Source organism: Alosa sapidissima, chromosome 15 (genome assembly GCF_018492685.1).
Source record: "Alosa sapidissima isolate fAloSap1 chromosome 15, fAloSap1.pri, whole genome shotgun sequence".
Lineage (NCBI taxonomy): Eukaryota > Metazoa > Chordata > Actinopteri > Clupeiformes > Clupeidae > Alosa > Alosa sapidissima.
The window spans coordinates 1,650,554-1,669,612 of record NC_055971.1 but is presented as its reverse complement, the minus strand read 5'-3'; the positions used below and the strand labels follow the sequence as shown (position 1 = coordinate 1,669,612).

The window sequence follows — 19,059 nt, the reverse complement described above, 5'->3', positions numbered from 1 at the left end:
TTAAGTGTGGACTCAACTGTGGAATTGACACCCTGTACTGTATTTTTCATTTTTTATGACCCTCTTTTGCAGGCCAAAAGTTTGGACACACCTTCTATTTCAATGCGTTTTCTTTATTTTCATGACTATTTACATTGTAGATTCTCACTGAAGGCATCAAAACTATGAATGAATGCAGTTATTTGGCCACGTATGAATATTTGTCAATTTATTGCTTGCTGAATATGGTATTAAAAATAAATAAATAAATAAGAAAGAAAATAGCAACTTTGAAGAAACTAGAATATAAGACATGTTTTCAGTTATTTCACACTTTCTTGTTAAGTACATAATTCCACAGGTGTTCATTAATAGTTTTGATGAATCTACAATGAAAATAGTCATGAAAATAAAGGAAATGCATTGAATGAGAAGGTGTGTCCAAACTTTTGGCCTGTACTGTATATGTTATTATACCACCTGCCAAAACGAAAAAATAAACTCCACGATATGTCTCTTTACACTTATTTGTTACCATTTCGTCGTGGCTTTTGCTGAGAAACAAATAGTTCGCAACACACGCTGAACTTGAATCAAACATTCTTTAGAACTCAGCTGATCAACCGTCTTTCACTTTTGAATGAAGTTCCAATGCAAGAAGTGACCGGAATACTTGCAGTGTGATATGATCAGCAGCACAAAACCAGTTGCCATTGACAGCGGTAATTATATGTTTGCAGCGGTAATTACATGAATTTATTTTACCGTAGAACGTTGGGAAATCCCATTCAAGTCAATGGAGCGTTCTACTAGCATTGTGAAGAGTTTGTAAGGTAAATACTCAAAAATAAGAAGAAACAAAAAATTTCAGTCGTCCCATTATGTAACATATGACATATGTAAATCGTTGCACCACTGCTAAATATAAAGCCTCACATTTTATTTAAGATTTTCAAGGGGTGCTATTAATTGTGCCACATGTGTTTTTGATTTATAAAATATTTCTTTATGAGATTTTTTTTCTCAGATAAATTCAAAATTGGATTTGTCCTCATGGTGAGATTAAGATGGGATTTAGTCAACTTTACTACTTACTAGAGGTTCCAATAAATGTGGAGGGCGCTGGAGGTTGTTATGGTTAATGTTATCATTAGAACAACTATGTTTTTATAGCTATTTACATTTGAACAACACATACAGTTCAGTAAAACAGTTCATATATTTAGCAGTAGTACACATCTCCACTGTAATAGGCCTGAAATACTCATTAAAACATCATCTTGATTTCAGTTACCTCATCTAATACTACATCAATATTGAACTACTCAAAGGTTACTGACAACAATTTTATGTCAGTGTTTTTCCTAAAATTGAATAATTCATATTAATTTTGATCTTTAACTGGGTTGAATTTGTATTTATTTTGTAGACAGAAAAGTACATATTTATGTTTCAGGTGTTTTAAGCACAGTAACTGTCAAGCTCTAAATATCTTGCCCTCTTTATTTAGATCTTTGCAAGTCATTCTATCCGCCATAAAAGTGGATGTGCTGGCCTGGGAAAGCATTGTGGCAAAGGCCCCCCATACTCTTTGAAGTGGCTGTAACTCCTCTCACCCTCCCAGATTGAGCTCCTCACTTCCTCCTCTTTCTTTATGGTAAATTCCGGAGACCTGAAATCGTGCCTCTGCTGTGTGCTCTTGCACTGTGACCACCAAGAAAATGTCATCTGTTAAAACACATTATTATGCAGTGGTGGTCCTATGATCTCCAGATTCCTTAATACTCAGAGATGTTGAGAGTGATGAGGTTTGATAAAGGCATGGATTGAGAGATAGCAAAAGCCAATGCCTTACAGCAAAAACAAATGTGAAAATAAAAATCTATTTTCAAAGCATTCAATTCACACTGCAGTAAGATTAAATGTGTTCACTAAATAAATCATTTTAAGTTGTAGTAAAATGAATCAGTGACAGGACTGTGTTTCATAGAGAAATACCAGTAACAACACAACATGCCTGTAGCTAGCAGTAGAATTACTGAATCGCCTAATGCTGGTCAAAGCCTTTGAACTGAGGGCTCATTGTAAAAGCAGTCTCCTGACACCTCTCAGTAGGTGCGACTGATTACATGAGAAGGATCCACTGAACCTGCGGGAAACTTCCTTTTCCCCATATGGCAAAAAGGACAAAGAGCAGTGACAGCAGGGTGTTTGGCTGGAAAAGTGTACAGATAATGGCCATCAGAATTCAGATTCCATATTACATTATGTTTGACTTTAAAAATATCATTTAGATTTAGATTTAGATTCCCTCTGCTTAATGGCATGCCTGAAAAATAATATATATCCTGCTGAAAACATTGCTTTCTTGTTCTTTTGTGTGTTTTTTATGGTTTGTTAATAATGGTTATTGTTATTATTCTGTTCAGTTCTATTTAGTCTATGATGATGATTCATATATTTTTTCTTTTTTTTACTCTAGGCTACATGACTACATTTACCTCATATATTTTTTCTTTTTTTTACTCTAGGCTACATGACTACATTTACCTGTGTTAATGTGTTTATGTATTGTTTATTGATGTAATTGTAAGTCACGGTAGACAAAAGCGTCTCATAAGAACTATAAACATAAATATTAGTGGTGTAGTTTGCTGTCCATGTGTCATGTTGTATCTTGCTAAATTATGGCAGCATTAACCTCAAGCAGTAAACAACAGGAAATAATCTACATGCACTACTTCAACTACAACTGTTTCATGTGATGTTTTGGTTTGCTTTTATAAGGCTTTCTATTTCCTCTACATTTTATATGCTTCACATGTGAATTCATCTAGCCTTTCATGCTTATTCAGGCAGGCACTGTCAGTTGGGTCTGCCCTCTCTTCTGACATTGGGACTCAGCAGGCTTTAGAAGAATTTGATTGATGACTGTATGTCAGCTCCCTTTTCAACATCTCCTCACAGAAAGAAAATTTAACTAAATGGGTCCAGACTGAAGTTGAGCTGGGTGAGCAACTGGAGGTTTGAAAACAGACAGGTTTCTTCTCTGCCGTCTGTTGGAGATGGGGGGTCAGGTGTGAGTTGGTCTGCTAGAGTCATTTGTGCTAATGTTCTTGGTCACGCCAGATCCTACCATTCCTGTTCCCACAGCTTTAGGGTCATAGGGGAGATACTCATCGGATGTAAGGAACTCTAAACCCAGTGGATAAGCACCCCATCCCCAAACACTCTTGCACACAACCAGGGCCCACATGAATCTTCCTCAGACCAGATGTATTGCAACCAAAAACACTAGTGATCTATTTCAGGTCAGTAGTGTGGCAGCTACTGCTGACCCATTGCACACAACACACTACATTTATATTGGTAAATATTCTCCACAATATTGGACTATTTTCTTATCACGTCAATAAAACTTAATACATTTTTATTTGGGCAACTATTTAACCTGTTAACTATTTAACCTATTTTGCTATTTATTTTGGTCTAGTTTGAGTTGAAAACTACATAAAAGCAAGCTAACAGAAACACTAACAACACAGATAAAAGTTTGTTAACATTCTAGATTGTTTTTTAATGTGATATAGTTGGTAATGTCTCTGTAAAAACCTTTCTTACATTTTCAACAGATGATTTAGGCATGAAACGTTTTGAAAAAACGTTTGCAAACAAGAAATCCTACCATAAACATATGCCACAAACCTCACCCAAACACAAATTAAATAGGAAAAGACAGGTCTTTTGATAAGTTCTACATGAATCCAGAGAGGCACGGGAATATAACAGAGAAAGAAAGGCTGCCAGAAGTTTAGACGTGTATGCACAAAAGACTTTGCACATAAATAACAGGACATTTATAAGTGTGAAAAAAATCCTTGGTTGATAGGGCAGAGTCAGAAAATCCAGAGTCCATTTCCTTAAATCTAATGGAGCACTAAGGTAAAGTTCACTTCCCTTGCCTTATCAGGACAGAAATACCCTGAAAACAGGAAGCCAAGCAGGATGAAGGTGATTGCCAGATGTAATGCTGGATACATTCAAAGAAGTTCCCTTCAACCGAAGACATGCCATAATATGTGCCCTCACTGCAGTTTAACAAAATGACCATGTTCATGTCTTATTTCAGTTAGAACAATGCAGACACATCTGCTCTGTCGGGCTGTTAAGCATTAGCCACTTAGGCACAGGCCCTGAGGTACCAGTTACCAGGTGCTGCCCATATATGTCCATGTGTGGGTGTCTAAGGCACTCTCTAAACCACCTGGCTTGAGGTACTATGTAGGACTGAAAGTCAGCACTGGACCAATGTCAGGTTTTGTTTTGTTACTGTACCGCTCTAATTGCTTTCACGACTTTGTTCTTAGCCATTCTTTTCCCAAATACCCTGAAGCACACACTATGCTCTCATGCCATATTGGTGACAGCTCTATTTTTCTCCCTCCCCACCACATACAATAATCAGCAATGAAGGCAGACATGCAGCAGAGCTGTGCATCTAAGGCCGTACTGACAGTATGCCATCCGTACCGTGCCTGAGTATGCTTGACCCCTAAACTCCAGTTTGTTTGACTAGTGTGATCGTTCTGTACCATACCGCAGAAGCTGATCCGTGGCCTGCTTGGCCTGCTTAAAGAGGTGGACTTGGGCACGGTTCAGTTGAACTTAGGCATGGTACAAATCTAGTATGATCGCAAACATACCTGAGTACAGAAAGTGAATGAGGACATTATAAACACAACTGTTCTGTTAATTGCTCAAGTGCAAGGTTGTACTCTCAAGCAAAAATTCTAGAGTGCTTCATCTCAACCGTGTTCGGGTACAGATTGATAAGCGCAGTGTGACCACAGGCCAGTGGGGGAGAGGAGATGGGGTCCAAAACAAGGGGACTAAAAACAGGTATTAAAAAATCCTCTTTTGGTCATCTATTGTAATTTCACAATGAAAACAATGAGGAAAAATCCAACTTTGAAAGGAAGCAAATTTATTCTGAGAAACAAAAATACTTCATTTAAAAATGTATATTTTCTTAACAAAAACACATTGGCCACAATAATTGGCACCCCTGCGTCTAATACCCTACCTCCCTTTCCCAATATAACAGCTCATAATATTCTCCTATGACAACCCATAAAGTTGTAGAATACAAAGCAAAGGATTTGAGACCATTCCTCTTTACAAAATCTCTCCAGGTCGTCCACATTCCTAAATTCTCACTTGTGCATTCCCCTCTTTGACTCACCCTAGTGAGTTTAGATCAGGGGACTGGCAATGGCAGAAAGATGAATGATCCAGTCATTTGTAGGCCCCTATTTTCCACCCTGGCGCATGGAGGAAAACTCGTTATTTTCCCGGCGCAAAGTTTATTTTTGTATTTTGCACTTCTCATTTTTAAACAATGCGCCAGGAGGTGTGGCAATGAACAACCTAGGGAGTGGTCTGGCGCGTTGTCTAAAAATCGATATCGTACACTACCTAAAACGCATTACGCCACTGACCAAGAGAAAATTATTCACCATCATTTGCAAATTGGTAATGACGGAGAGGCAAATATGAAGCACAGCTGAAGACGTGCTGTCACGAAATGTAAGCAACTCCTCTGTGGGATAAACGTTTTTTATTCAGTCATTCGAACATTATTAGGGTAAGTGTTGTTTTTTCCAAGGCCATGTTTTCGATGGTAACCCATTGTCAGGCAATAGTGAAAGTAATTAACTGTGTATTTACTGTTTTGTCGTTGACTGACACCACGGTGAAGTTAGTTTCACTTTGCCAATGAGTTAAAATAATAGACAAGTGCAAATGTGTGAAGGCTATATACTATGCTAGGTTTTAGTAAAGCATGGTTTAGTGCAGTGGTTCTCAAATGGGGGTACGCGTACCCCCGGGGGTACGTGGAGGAACTCCAGGGGGTATGTGAGATTTTAAAATATACATATATACATATATTTAAAAGGTAGAATCCATGCAAAAATACTTTTCTTTACAATTATTTAATAAATATTTCAGGAAAATATAAGTTCATAAAATTAATTTTATATTTCAGTAGGCTGTTCAATTTCATTATCCTAAAAACCCAGAGTCCCCCCCATACCAGGATGGTTCGACCCAACCTGTCACATGTCACTTGGCTGAAAAAATATTTCACAGTGGGTACATCACTGAAAAAAGGTTGAGAACCACTGGTTTAGTGGAATAACTGTTCCATACGGTCTCGCAAGCAGATTCCTTTAAATGCACCGCTGACTGTCAAAATACTGATGCATGGAATGAAGCTGCGCTTCGCGCTGTTAAAGGGAATGACAGATGTCATTCTCATTGGTTTAAATTATGTTATGCCCAAAACACACCCATGACTGATTAAGAAACCTAGGAACGCCTTGTTGCGCCATCCGCCCGACGTTTGATAACGAAAACACTCCCAATGTGGACTGGACATCCTACTAAATTTAAATAAGCTTTTGACTAGTGACGATGCGCTTTAGACTGTCACGATAGGGCCCTTAGTGTCTTGGCAGAGATCGTCAGATTTTCATTGAAAATGTTAAGGTTGTTCTTTGGAGTTCATCATACCATGCACTTTTTAAAAAGTTCCCTGGGCCTTTGGAATAAAAATAGCCCCACAATATCACAGACCCTCCACCATAATTTTCATTAGGCATGGGGTTATTTTCAGTCATTCAAGTATGTCAAACCCACTTTAGAGTGTTTCTTGCCAAAGAGCGCAATGTTCATTGCATCTGACAATAAACAATAATTACAGACAATGTCACTGCAGCATTGAGTAACTTCTGCCATTTACATCTGTAACTAAATAACAGGAAAGGCTTTTACCTGGAATGCCCTCTAAATAATCAATTAGCACTGAGGTCACTTTTGAAGATTTCTTTAGAGACTTGGTGACCCAAGATGATACTTTTTTCTGTAACTCTTCAGCAGTTGCTCTTATGGATTTTTTTTTGCCTCCCCACTGTGTGTGGGAGCAAGATAAACATGAGTCTTTTTCCAAGCAAGTTTAACACATTTTCAATTGATTAGCCTTTTAATTATTGTTTTAAATGGCGACATTTTCAACCAAGTACCTAGTTTTTATAGCTATTCCCTGATTGGTAAATGTCAACACACTTTCTTTTTATTTAGATTTAGTGTATTCTCGTCTTTCCAATGTTGAAAAATGACTAGGGGATTTAACCTCTGTGTCACTTTATGTTCATACCTTAGTGAAAAAGAAAGGCATGGAATGTTGACGTATGTTCACAGACACTATGATTAACTTAAAGAAGTTGAATATAAATGGAAAAATGCTTCTGTTACATTTTAGAATATAAGAGTTTGTAGGGTTGCCAATAATTGTGGACAAGGCACTAATAAATGCAGAAGCTTTTAGTTTAACAAATGTAGACCTGACAAGACCTGAGACAGTAAATTAGCTCAACAATTATAGTGATATGCTGAGTGGAGGTTGACTACATATTATTTCGACCATGCACTTTATTTAAAATTGATGAACTGCCACATGTAAGAAACAGTGCCATATTTATCTAGGTAATCTTTCTAATCTAACTTTTATCTTTTATATCTATGTCTATATCAACTTGCTGAAGTTGCCATGTCTAAAGAAAATAAGTAGTGCTTCTCTATAATGGCAAGTGACCTACACATTGTTCTTTCAGTAAAATTCCATGTACCAAATACCAATACAATTGATTCAGGAGCGTATGAATCATAGAAGTAAGTCTCAGTAATAGTTCAGTCTTTACCTAAACTTAACCGTTGTCTAAATTATATATTGAAGAACCAATCATGCACATACTTATTCTAAAATACTTCTTCAGTAACCCATATTTCATGTAAGCTACACTGAGGACTCTGCATTATCTCTTAACTCATGTCCCAAGGTGCTCTGATGACACTTCTGTTAATTCTTTGGGAAATTACCATGGATTTCTCCTGTACTATCACCATTGGCGAACCCTGCATGCCACAGTTTAACAGCATTGGGTAAACAGGATATGAACAATGAACAACCTCAGACCCCCCTAACCTACTGTATACAACTACATCCTGTTTCCTTTGGCCTCTCAGGCACCAATCAACAATTCCAGAAATACCAACCAGACAACATGTGGCTCTTAACAAAAAGTACATTGGACAGACACTCATTAGCCCATTTGTGTAAGTATACAAATAGATGAAATGTTTAAAAGATTAGATTAAACGTTTTAGCGGTTAACTACTAGTACATTGGGATTGCATTTCTGTAAACTATAACATTTTCCTCATTTAGGCAACATGGTAAACAATGAGTCCAAATTCAGTCTACTTGATTCAGTTTTATGATCATTTCAGTTGAAAAACAACACAATAGAACATTTGACAGTTTTGTGTTTATTTATGAAAAAATATATGCATATAAATTTATAGATATAGATATATAGATAGATTTATTCGCAATAAGAGTCATCAGATATATATATATATATATATATATATATATATATATATATATATATATATATATATATATATATATAAAAAAATTCTCCTCATAAATACAGACTATTTACAAAATTAAATAGATGAAAATATATTTTAGGAACATGTGCAATAGCATTGTCAATTTAAAAAGCACATGAAATTACATAAAACAAGCATTAATTTACTTTCAAAGTTAAATGGTCTTAAAATATTTTGCCTGTTCATGTGATGAAACAGTAGGAATTAACTAAACACTAAATAACAGCATCCACTTAAAATTGCTGTGCAAAAAGGCTTTATAATAAATTGTTTTTCTATCTGAGAAAAAAACTGCAAAAAAATGTCAACATTGAAAATATCCATATCAAAGTATGTTCAACAAGGAGTACCTTTTCAGTGGGCCATTGTAAATTACAAGATCAGGCATGTCCATGTTTGAAAATCCCATTCTAGAGATCAGTGCAGTAGCTGATCTGATCCATTAGGCAGGTTCTTCTGTCATCAATACTGTCTGACTGATTTATTCCATGCATTGTCACAAATGATACCTATCCATGGTAGCCCATTTCCATTTGGTTATGGAATAGCTGTTGGTCAAGGCCTGGGCCACACATTTGTCCTTGTCCATTATAAGGAGTGGTTGAGAATTTAAGCATTCACAGAGAAGTTCCAATCTTGATTGTGATAGATCCTTGGTTCTCTTTGGTCAAAATGGTCAAATGTTGCATTCCATCAAAGCAGTTTATGTGGTTATAGAAACAACTCTTAAATCATAGTGCAAATAATTCTTAAAAGTCCTTAGCAGTCATCTTGATTTGTCACCAAAGAAAATTTGTCCAGATCAGGAATGAACCACAAATGAGCAGCAAAAATAAATATTAAATATTATATATAGATATAGTATACTCTCATATTATCCTTCAATTGTTCTTTTAAAAAGTGTAAACATATTGTAGTAGGTCCCCTGGGTAGATGAGGTGCTTCAGAATTTTGAATACTGTCAAACCTACAATAAAAAGACAGAGAAGAATTGTTAACCCTTCAGTTTCCTAAAACATTCTACAAGTACAGGTACTGTATTGAGAAAAGAAAGAAATTTACAGCAATCCTTACCTCAGTTGCTAAAACGTGCTGCTCCATTTGAGAAATAATGTAGATTGGATGGTATATGCCCTCTTTAGGAAAGCTCACTGAAGGGACAAATATGCTGGTCTCCGATTTATTTCTAGAAGAGAGATGAAAGTTTTTTTTAATTATAAAGTAAATGCAAGGATAACCAGACAAACAACACAGAGAGAACAACACTATCTCAATAATGTCATAAATCTGGGCATAGTCCAAACTGTGGTTGATGGCTACAAGCTGTACAAGTTTGATTACATTTGTAAAGCAGTTAAGATGATAAATGACACAATACTTACATGTCCAAGTTGTTCTTGGTGAGTTCATTGTCCTTGGTTAGGTTGCTGTCTGCAAACTTGTTCTTGTAATGTGCTCTGTCCTGTGGCACCTCCAATGCAGGAGTACTGAGGGCTACATTCTTGTTGGTCACCTTAATCTGGCTGCCTGGGATCAGAAAGGCTTCCTTCTCCCAGCAGCCAGAAGAGCCACTGCTGGGGCTCAGGGAAGTGCGGTTGTTGGCTGCATCCAGGTCATTGCGTACTGATGAGGCAAGGGCTTTGTGATTCCTCCTCATCTGACGCAGAACCATAATCGCTGCACACACCACAAGCGTGAGTGTGATCAGGCCTAGGGTGAAGGACAAGGCCAGGGCAGCTGGGAGGGCTCCTCCCGCCGTAATGGGGGGCTCCTTGGTAGGCTTTGAAAACTCACAGCGGGATCCCATAAAGTTGGGTCGACACTGACAAACTGGCCCACTAAAGTGGGTAAAACACGTGCCACCATTCTGGCAGGGATTCTGGGAGCAAACATCTGCACGGATATGGCAGTCCTTGCCGGTGTATCCAAGTGGACATGTACATGTGTAGTCATTAATGCCATCAACACAGGTACCAGCATGACGGCAGGGGTTCCTGGCACATTCATCAATGTTTATCTCACAGTGGGCACCTCTGAAGCCAGGACTACATCTACATTTCACACTGTGCCCAAGGTCGAGACATTGACCGCCTATGGGAGAAAAAGAGGAAAGGAACAAATGGAACAGAGTTAGTGAAAATGAGCCAAAAGTCAGCTAAACTCAGCACACTCAGTAATGAGATCCCATGGGAGGCATAATGATGCATTCATGCAAGACCAGTGTGGGCAGCTTCACTATCTCTGCCTTTATATCAGAGACACACATGCAGACAGCCAGCAGTCAAATCATGTTAGAACAACATTCTCTGCCGCGGATGACCAAGAAAAAAAAGAGCAGAGAATGTGGTGACTGCCAGACAGTACCTTGTGATGCCAGATAAGGTTTTCAAAACTGCCCTGACAGACTCATAACAAACAAAGTTTTTCTTCCATGAACTAAAGTAGAGGAAGAAACCATCTGTTGCATACCATTAGCACAGGGCTCACTGCTGCAGCGGTCCATTTTCTTCTCACAGTTGGATCCTGTGTAGCCAACAGGGCAGGCACAGCTGTAGCCTCCACTGCTCTTCTCTGTGCATGTCCCACCATTGAAACATGGGCCATCTGCACACTTCATGGCGCTCACCTCACAGTTCTTCCCGTAGAAACCTTGAGGGCAACTGCATGAGTAGTCATTAACCATGTCCTGAAAGGAAACAAGGATTTTTGGTGAGTTTCATGTGTAGGCGTACATAGATCAACAAAGCTCTTGGAAACAATTCATTATTTGGGGCAAAGGTTGTTTGTCAACGTACATTACAGCTGCCTCCATTCTTGCATGGATTGTGGTCACACTCGTTGATCTCCGTCTCACACCTTTCACCACTGAAGCCTTTCTGGCATGTACATGTGTAGCTGCCCTGGCCTGTGTTGGTGCAGGTTGCTCCGTTCATGCATGGCTTATGGTTTGTGCAGAAGTTAAGGTCCTGATCACACAGCAGGCCCCCCCAGCCCTCCTTGCAGTTGCACTGCCATGGCTGGCTGCAGGTGCCATGCACGCAGCTTGGGTAAAGAATGCAGTCATCACAGGAGGGACCCTCCCAGCCAAGGCGGCATTTACATTCACCAGGCTGATCACAGTACCCATGGGTCTCACTACATCCAGATGAGCAGATTGCTGGTGAGAAAGAAGAGAAGAGAAATTAGATTGATTCATGTAACAAAATAGCAACTATTTGCAGGACTCTGGCAAACCAAGTAGCCTATTTGTTAAGTAGCCTATGAAAACAACAAGGCAGGGTGCTCACAAAAAAACATGCTATATTTTCCATTTAAAGCATTTTATGGTCAAATAAAAGTCCCTATTATATCAGACTCCTCGTTTCTATCATTGATGCAAACAAAAGGATCTCACACTGAGCTTCTATGGCGAATATTGGATTACATGAAATAAATGGACTGGTGACTCTGGTCCCAGATCCAAATTTAAGCAACGACCTAACCAAAGTGTTAATAGATAAGTTATGGACGCGGGATTGAATGGCAAATACTTTTGCAAGTAGTCTATGCTATAGATCTATAGATATAGATATCACTCTTATGTCTCTAAACAATAGGCTAAATAGACAATGTGACAGACATATTACTTACGTTCTGAGCAGTATTCGCCTTTCCATCCAGTAAAGCAAACTCTGTTGCCAGTTGCATCACAGGTATAATGTCCGAAGGAATCATCGCGGGGACGGCAGAATTCCGAGCAACTCTCTCCATGATAGTTTTCATCGCAAACAACGTGGTAGGAAAAGCGCAATTCACTTTGCACATCCTGTGACGATTCTTCACCGATTGTTAGTCTTCTTCGAGTGGCCAATCGACTAATCAGGTTGTTCTGGTTTTCTGTAGGATAACAAAAACAGGTTAAATACGCAATGATAAAAGGACATTAAAACAGCCAATTAAAACAAACAAAACCGCAATAGGCCTAATAACACAAGTGCCATCATATGTAGGAAATAATAAGGTAGGCTACTCACCTAAGGAGTGGTCAGCAGATGACTCTGCGTTCCAAGCCTCCACGATGAGCGAAAATGTTCCCTGTTGAAGGAAAATTAATTAAGTTCACATTGTTTCTGATGAACAGACATTTAAAGCTCCAGATCTGGCATAGCCTACTGCCATGATCACAAAAAGGTAGCCTACTTACCGGCCATTTGAAATGAAATGGTATTTTTACTGGTGAGCTCCTGGAGATAGAATCATCGTCAGCGCGAAAAACGTCCGTGACACCAGTGCCGTAGGTACACGGGGGTTCGGGCAAAATCACATCTTGAGAGTGTTTCAAGCACACTCGGAAAAAAACTAGACATTCTCTGGACCGTTTGCAGACCTTATCAGTGGTGGAGAAAGAATGAACTTTCAGCTCAAACACGCCAGATGATTCTACCTGCAATGATAAAATAAGACGATATTAACCCACAGGCAAAACTTTTTTGTAGGCTAAATGTACACACATGCTTATGTTTAACGGAGTCATAGCCAAACTTACCAGTTGTGTTGATAAAAATGACAAAAAGCATGCTAATAAAAACGTGTAAGCCATATCTATGGGTTCAATATCCCTGCTAAGCAACGGAGACAGACTATGACTAAATTAGACTTAGGCCTATAGGCTTACCACAAACAAACAAAAAAACCCAGCAGAAAGGTGTGGGTGGATTTATTATAGCCGATCAACAGAAAGAAAAACTGTAGCCTACAACTAAACTGCAAGGACAGTTAAACGAAACAAGGTAGGCTAGCCCAGAGACCAGTTCCAGTTATCTTCTGTACTTTGAACTGAAGTCTAACGCGGTGGCAGTAGGCTAAATACTCGCACACGGGGGCGGGCCAGATATGCAAATCGTTAGAGAGCGACCCTCATCCTGGGTGTCATTTCGTCTACCCTGGTAGCCTACATTAAAACAGTTAACACAAATAGCCTAAATTTGATACTATGGATGTTTTGTTTAATAAAATACATACAATAAAATAAACTATATTGCAATATAGGCCCACGCCGGGTAAGCTAGTGTCCCTCTGTGTTGTGGGATAGCCCTTATATTGGCTGCGTATTTTGCAGACCACCTCCAAAATATTCCATGGGTCTATCTGGGGTAGTGTGGTCTGCTGTAACTATAGGCTAGTTATGCAATGCATTTTATTCGTTTTTGCAGTAGCCCATTGACATTAGCCTTATGGCATTATAGGTATAAACTAGGCTAAAGCCTATTATGAAGTTAACAATTTCATTGTTGTCTAGGCTACTGGCAGCCTATAGCCCTGTACTACTACTTTAGCCTACTGTTTTTCATTATGGCATGCTTAGATCACTCAATCACCAAAGTTGAATGAAAGGTCAAACTTTCAGTGTTACGCTACAACACGGTGGTTTCACTGCGCTTTTCAAACGGTTCTTTCAATGTCGCGTGGCATCAGAGATGCGATCTCCTGGGGGAGGGAGCCCGCGCGTGGATGAATGGAGTGGGTGGATGCCCCATTCACCCCAGAATTGCTAATTGTCTTGACGCGTGTGGGTCGTTAAACCGGCAAGGTCTTTTATCACGCCTCAGAGAGATCCGGGGTGGAAGGGCGTCGGGCGTTTGTGGTGGGGGTGGTACGCTAGGCTTAGATTGAACATTTGAGATGTCTGATCAAACCGCTTTTGTGCGCGTGCGGGGGGGGGTCTAGACTCGTTTACAGCTGTATGGTAATTTAGAGCACCTGGCCTTTTCCACCACCCGTTGTGATGACCTGTACACTGAATAATCTAAACCATTGTGAACTGACTTGTATTCCAATATAAGGCATATTTTGCGAAACCACAGTGCAGTGATGCCTACTATGCCTTGCAGTTATTTCACCATGCTCCGAAAACTGGAAACAAAAGAAAGTAAGGGGCAACCTGCCCCTCAAACAAACATGAAAACGTGTGGAGTTTCTCTGGGAATACTGAGAGGGGTGATCTAATGCACGTTTTTTGGCTCAACACTTGTGCTAATACATTTGAATATAGGCTAAACATAAACAAGGACGTGTTCAAGACCGACATCAGTTTGATTTTGACCGTTTGTGGCTGGGCTCATATATCAGTAGGCTATTTAGTTTGCGTTTGGTTTACGTGTAGACATGTTGACTGCGTGCATGGAGGAATGGACAATAGGATGATTGGAACTGTTGCGCTTTATGCTATATTATGCGCTTGTCTATTATGATGGTAATGAAGTCAACGCGTGCCTCTGGTAGCCTTGTCTTGCCATCACCCCGGGACGTCTGTTCACCCTAGCAAAGGCACATGTCGCTGCAGGTCACTAAGCATCGACAAAAGAATTAGAGCTATAGGCCACACACACACACAGGCTTTGTAGCCTAGGCCTGGTAGACTTTATTTTCGAGTGCTTTTTGAAGATTTAGATAAGTAGGCCTATACCTTATGTGCTCATGCTTATGTTAAGTTACCAACATCAACGTTGTTGAGGACTAGGCCTGGTCCATCATGAGAAACATTGACACTTCAACACCTCTCTCTATATTGCACGTGTCCCACAAATGGTGAGGTAACTGTCGCCTTTGATGAGTGGTGGCGTGTGTCTGGTTTTAAGTGCGAAAACGTCTTGTGGCAGAGAAGAAAAGGCACACGACGCTCACAGGCAGGCACAAGCTACTAGCAAAAGGCAACATCTGTGAAAGTTCGCACATTTGGGCAAAGGTGTAAGTTTTCACTTTGTGATGATAGGGAGCCAGAATGACTTTAGAAGGATGCACAGGGGAAAATGCACACAGAGTGCATAATGTGAAAGAGTTTAAATAGGCTATAGGCCTACACGTTTTAGGCTACAATCAAGCTTTATTATAACGTTACCGACCTTTGTTTCAGCTCAGTTTGACACAATCATGAAACTGCGAGCTGCCATGCTAGCATTTAACATTAGGTGCCTGCAGTCTGTATTGAGTACGAACTCCGATAACAACGTCACGAACTATGAAACAACACACTGTCAAGATCCACCGAGCTGCAGATCAGCAAGATCGCCCATCACTTCACTGCAAAAACTGTTAACATCTTACCAAGTCTTTTTGTCACGGAAATGTAAAAATGCATGGAGTCAAAGACGTTGAAACCAAGCCATTTGTTGTTTCTGTGTAGGCCCTTGACTACACTTGACACGCAACTGCATTCTGTTCTCAGAGCATCTCTGTCTATGATTTGCAGGCTTTTCTCAAACTGTGGGCCTCCTCGACAATTGAATGCTCATGCAATATGTGTGCGTCCCTACGGAAGTGAAACTAAAAGCAACATTTAAACAACAAACGACATGGATTCCTGTAGCTGCATGCATAGAACAGCATAGAGGCGGCATAGCCTAATCCTAGTCTTTAAATTGACATCAATTAAGCTGGTAGGCTATGCAACACAATTTATTTATATCCCCTTTGCATACGTTTTCAAACATGCTTTGGGTAGACTTCAAACGTTGTTGGATTTGATCTTAAAGTTCTGTCATTATTCTGTGTCTTTTACATGTACTGCCTAAGTTAGACCCATGCATTAATAGCCCAGTGATAGGCTACCTCGAAATTAGGCTGTTGTCTGTTAGGCAATTTATTGTAGCCTAATAGAGGTAGCCTACTGCGATGACAGCTTTAAAAACATTCACTTGTCCCGCTGCAGTGAACGCAGACCATGGGCTTGCACAAATAAATTAATTAGAGATGATCAGCATCTCCGTTCATCTAAAGCTATGGTTGTGCTAACCCATTTGCACAAAACATAATTTCTGAAATGTTTTCTTATTTGATAACATGAGATATCTCCATTTAGTAGTAGTCAAGCAGTGAAGTGATACCAGGCAGGTAATGTAGGCCTACATGTCACATGAGCCACACAGAAGAGGGGGCTGCTTGTTCTGCCCTTCCCAAACTGCATTAACACATGCCCCCCCCCCCCCCCACACACACACACACACACACACACTTTTAAAAAGCTTGATACGCCGCTGGTTATGTATGCTCGCTGTCTGGTTACAAGTGGCGCAAATTCATGTCCTTTACGACAGGGAGAGGGGAGGCTAAATACTAGGCCTGGTCCACCATGAGAAACACTCACACCTTAACACCTTGGCTCTAAATTATTGCACGTGTCATGGTCCCACAAATGGTGAGGTAACTGTCGCCTTTGATGAGTGGTGGCGTGTGTCTGGTCTTGAGTGCGAAAACGTCTTCTGTAGGAGAAGAAAGGGAGCGGAAAGGCACACGACTCACACAGGTGTTATTGGCAGAAGGCAACAACTGTGAACGTGCTTTCTACACTCGGGTGTGAAGTTGAAATTTCCCAACGCCTCCTCTTTCCATACGTTTGCCGTTTGCATCTTTGTCTTCTGCATTTAGCCTATTGTAACGGGATTGGGCAAAACATCTCCTTATGCAACAAGGCCTTACAAGGTTCAAGGCCTTAGCCAGGATATTTCAAATAGGCCTACCGAGGTCAGAGGCATCGCTAGAAATTTTGTGCACCCCCGAAATGCTTGGGGGTTCTTCCGAACCCTCCCACCAGAAGAAAGTATTGAAAAATTAACCCTTTAAAAGCTGACTTTTGGTGAATTTTGTGGAAACTAATTGATAAATTGAAATATATCACATACAATATACAATATATACATTTTAGCATAGCCTAGCATGCTCATTTAGCAAAGTAGTCTAGCCTATATAGGCTAGGGCCTACGCAAGACTAAACCATACAGGGGGGCTGAAATATAGAAAGTTAGGCCTATCATAATCATTTTACCAACAATGACGTAGAACATAGATTTATGTTTTGTTTATAACAAGAGCCTTTTCCCAAATTGGCTTTGGATACTTACTGGATCCTGCTCAGTTATTAAAAATGCTCTGCTTCTCCTCATCAGTGTAGCGAATGTTGCTTTTAGAATTTGCAGGGTCATAGGCTGCAGAGCTTGTAGGCTTTCTGACACAGTGAATGTCACATCTTGGCCTCTTCTCATTTGTCCTTTTGTATATCCTCCATCCCTCCCTTCCTTCCTTCATCCGGTCCTAGCCCCTCCTCCTAATTAATGTTGTGAAGGAAACAAGGAAGGAACGATGGGAGGATGGAGGAATGAAGGAGAGACAGATATGAGAGATGAGATGCTGCTCACTCATGCATCACTTTTAAGAGACATCAATTACTGGTGATGCGGAGCATCTCTTAGGCTAGAATAAACAGACACGCAAATTGCAGAAATATGAGCTTACACCAAAGCCTAAAATGTCATATGAACATGGACTCTTCCCACTTATTGACCCTGATAATGAGGTAATGTTTGATAGTTCTCAAAGCATGAATGAATACTTTTTATACAATGCGTGAACAAAACAGGCGTGAACATTCTTTTTAAGAAAGTTTGCATGGTAGTTCATGATAATTTTAGCATATAATGGTCTTTTTCATCTACTAGTTTATTGACGCAAATAAATCCCTATGAACTTGTTGGAAAACGAAAGTTGACAGACATGGGAGGGAACTTTTTACCTTGGCAGCTTGGACCAATGATCGCACAATTCCGACACAATTAAAAGTTTGAGAAGAGGCCATTGACTCTCACTCACTTGGGAGGGCCCTTCACCTATCCTTTCCCTCTCCACAACTGCCTGATTTCTATCTCCTGTGTTGGATATCTTAAAACAATTCTCTAAATTACTGACCAATAATTGATATAATTTGACAATAGGTCATGAGATAATATCCATCACAACATTAATTATCCCTCCTATATAACATTAAAGCTGCAGTTGGCAAATCTGACAGATTGAGGGGACTTAATTTTGAATGTTTACAACTCTCATGCCCCTCCCCCACTACCACCGAGCACCCTCTCATCAAGTTTGTGCTCATCAGTGCATACCAGATTACACCAGACTGTGATTGACAGTCAGATCTCACACAGCCCTGCTCTGATTGGACCAGAAGAACCGGGAGGTGTGGATTTTTGCAAAACAAATAACAGGCTGTAGGTGGAGGTAGAAGTGCTGATTTTTTTCCAAAACAGGCTGATTTATGTTTTTCTGTCATATTATAGTGTCGGTTTTAGTGAATATGATCAAAAAAATCTTGCCAACTGCAGCTTCATTTTCAGTGCAGGTTAGCTAACTGCATTTGAACTGAATTTCAACATTTTCATTACATGTTAGCATCTCATTGGAGCCCTATTGCATCTTTATTGTATTCAGCCATTACCTTTCTCAACTTCCCTCCTGCTGATCTTCTGCTGGCTTTCCAAACGTTAACTTTGTTGCAGTCTTTGTTACATCAGGTGAATAAGATTAGGCCTACTGGCAGAAATTAAGTTTATTTATTTTGGACAATGGATTTGTGGGTGTTAAAGTTTATGGACACACTCCGCGATAGAGTCGCCTCTAGGCGCTACTTTCGTTTTGACATGTCAGAGGTATCTGCAAGACGTGTTACGTGGTGATGCGTTGATGTTTGTAGCTTAACAAATGAAACGAAACTGAAAAAAAAAATACCAAGGACATGACCTCGGTGTCCTT

At 39.8% G+C, this 19,059-nt stretch overlaps 1 protein-coding gene across 2 annotated transcripts; it reads right to left on the bottom strand.

Moving 5' to 3' along the window:
- Positions 1–8,525: 8,525 nt before the first annotated feature.
- Positions 8,526–17,539, bottom strand: dlc (deltaC). 2 transcript variants are annotated; one of them, XM_042062988.1, is made up of 9 exons: positions 17,373–17,539; positions 12,680–12,919; positions 12,510–12,570; positions 12,127–12,372; positions 11,292–11,653; positions 10,966–11,182; positions 9,879–10,587; positions 9,571–9,682; positions 8,526–9,463 (listed from the first exon to the last, which is right to left on the bottom strand). In XM_042062988.1, the coding sequence occupies exons 1-9, from the start codon at positions 17,511–17,513 to the stop codon at positions 9,458–9,460; spliced, it is 2,094 nt and encodes a 697-aa protein (XP_041918922.1). In that variant the 5' UTR covers positions 17,514–17,539; the 3' UTR covers positions 8,526–9,457. The 2 variants fall into 2 exon arrangements, with proteins under 2 accessions (XP_041918922.1, XP_041918923.1); XM_042062989.1 differs by lacking the exon at positions 17,373–17,539 and adding an exon at positions 13,022–13,314.
- Between the last annotated feature and the right edge of the window lie 1,520 nt (positions 17,540–19,059).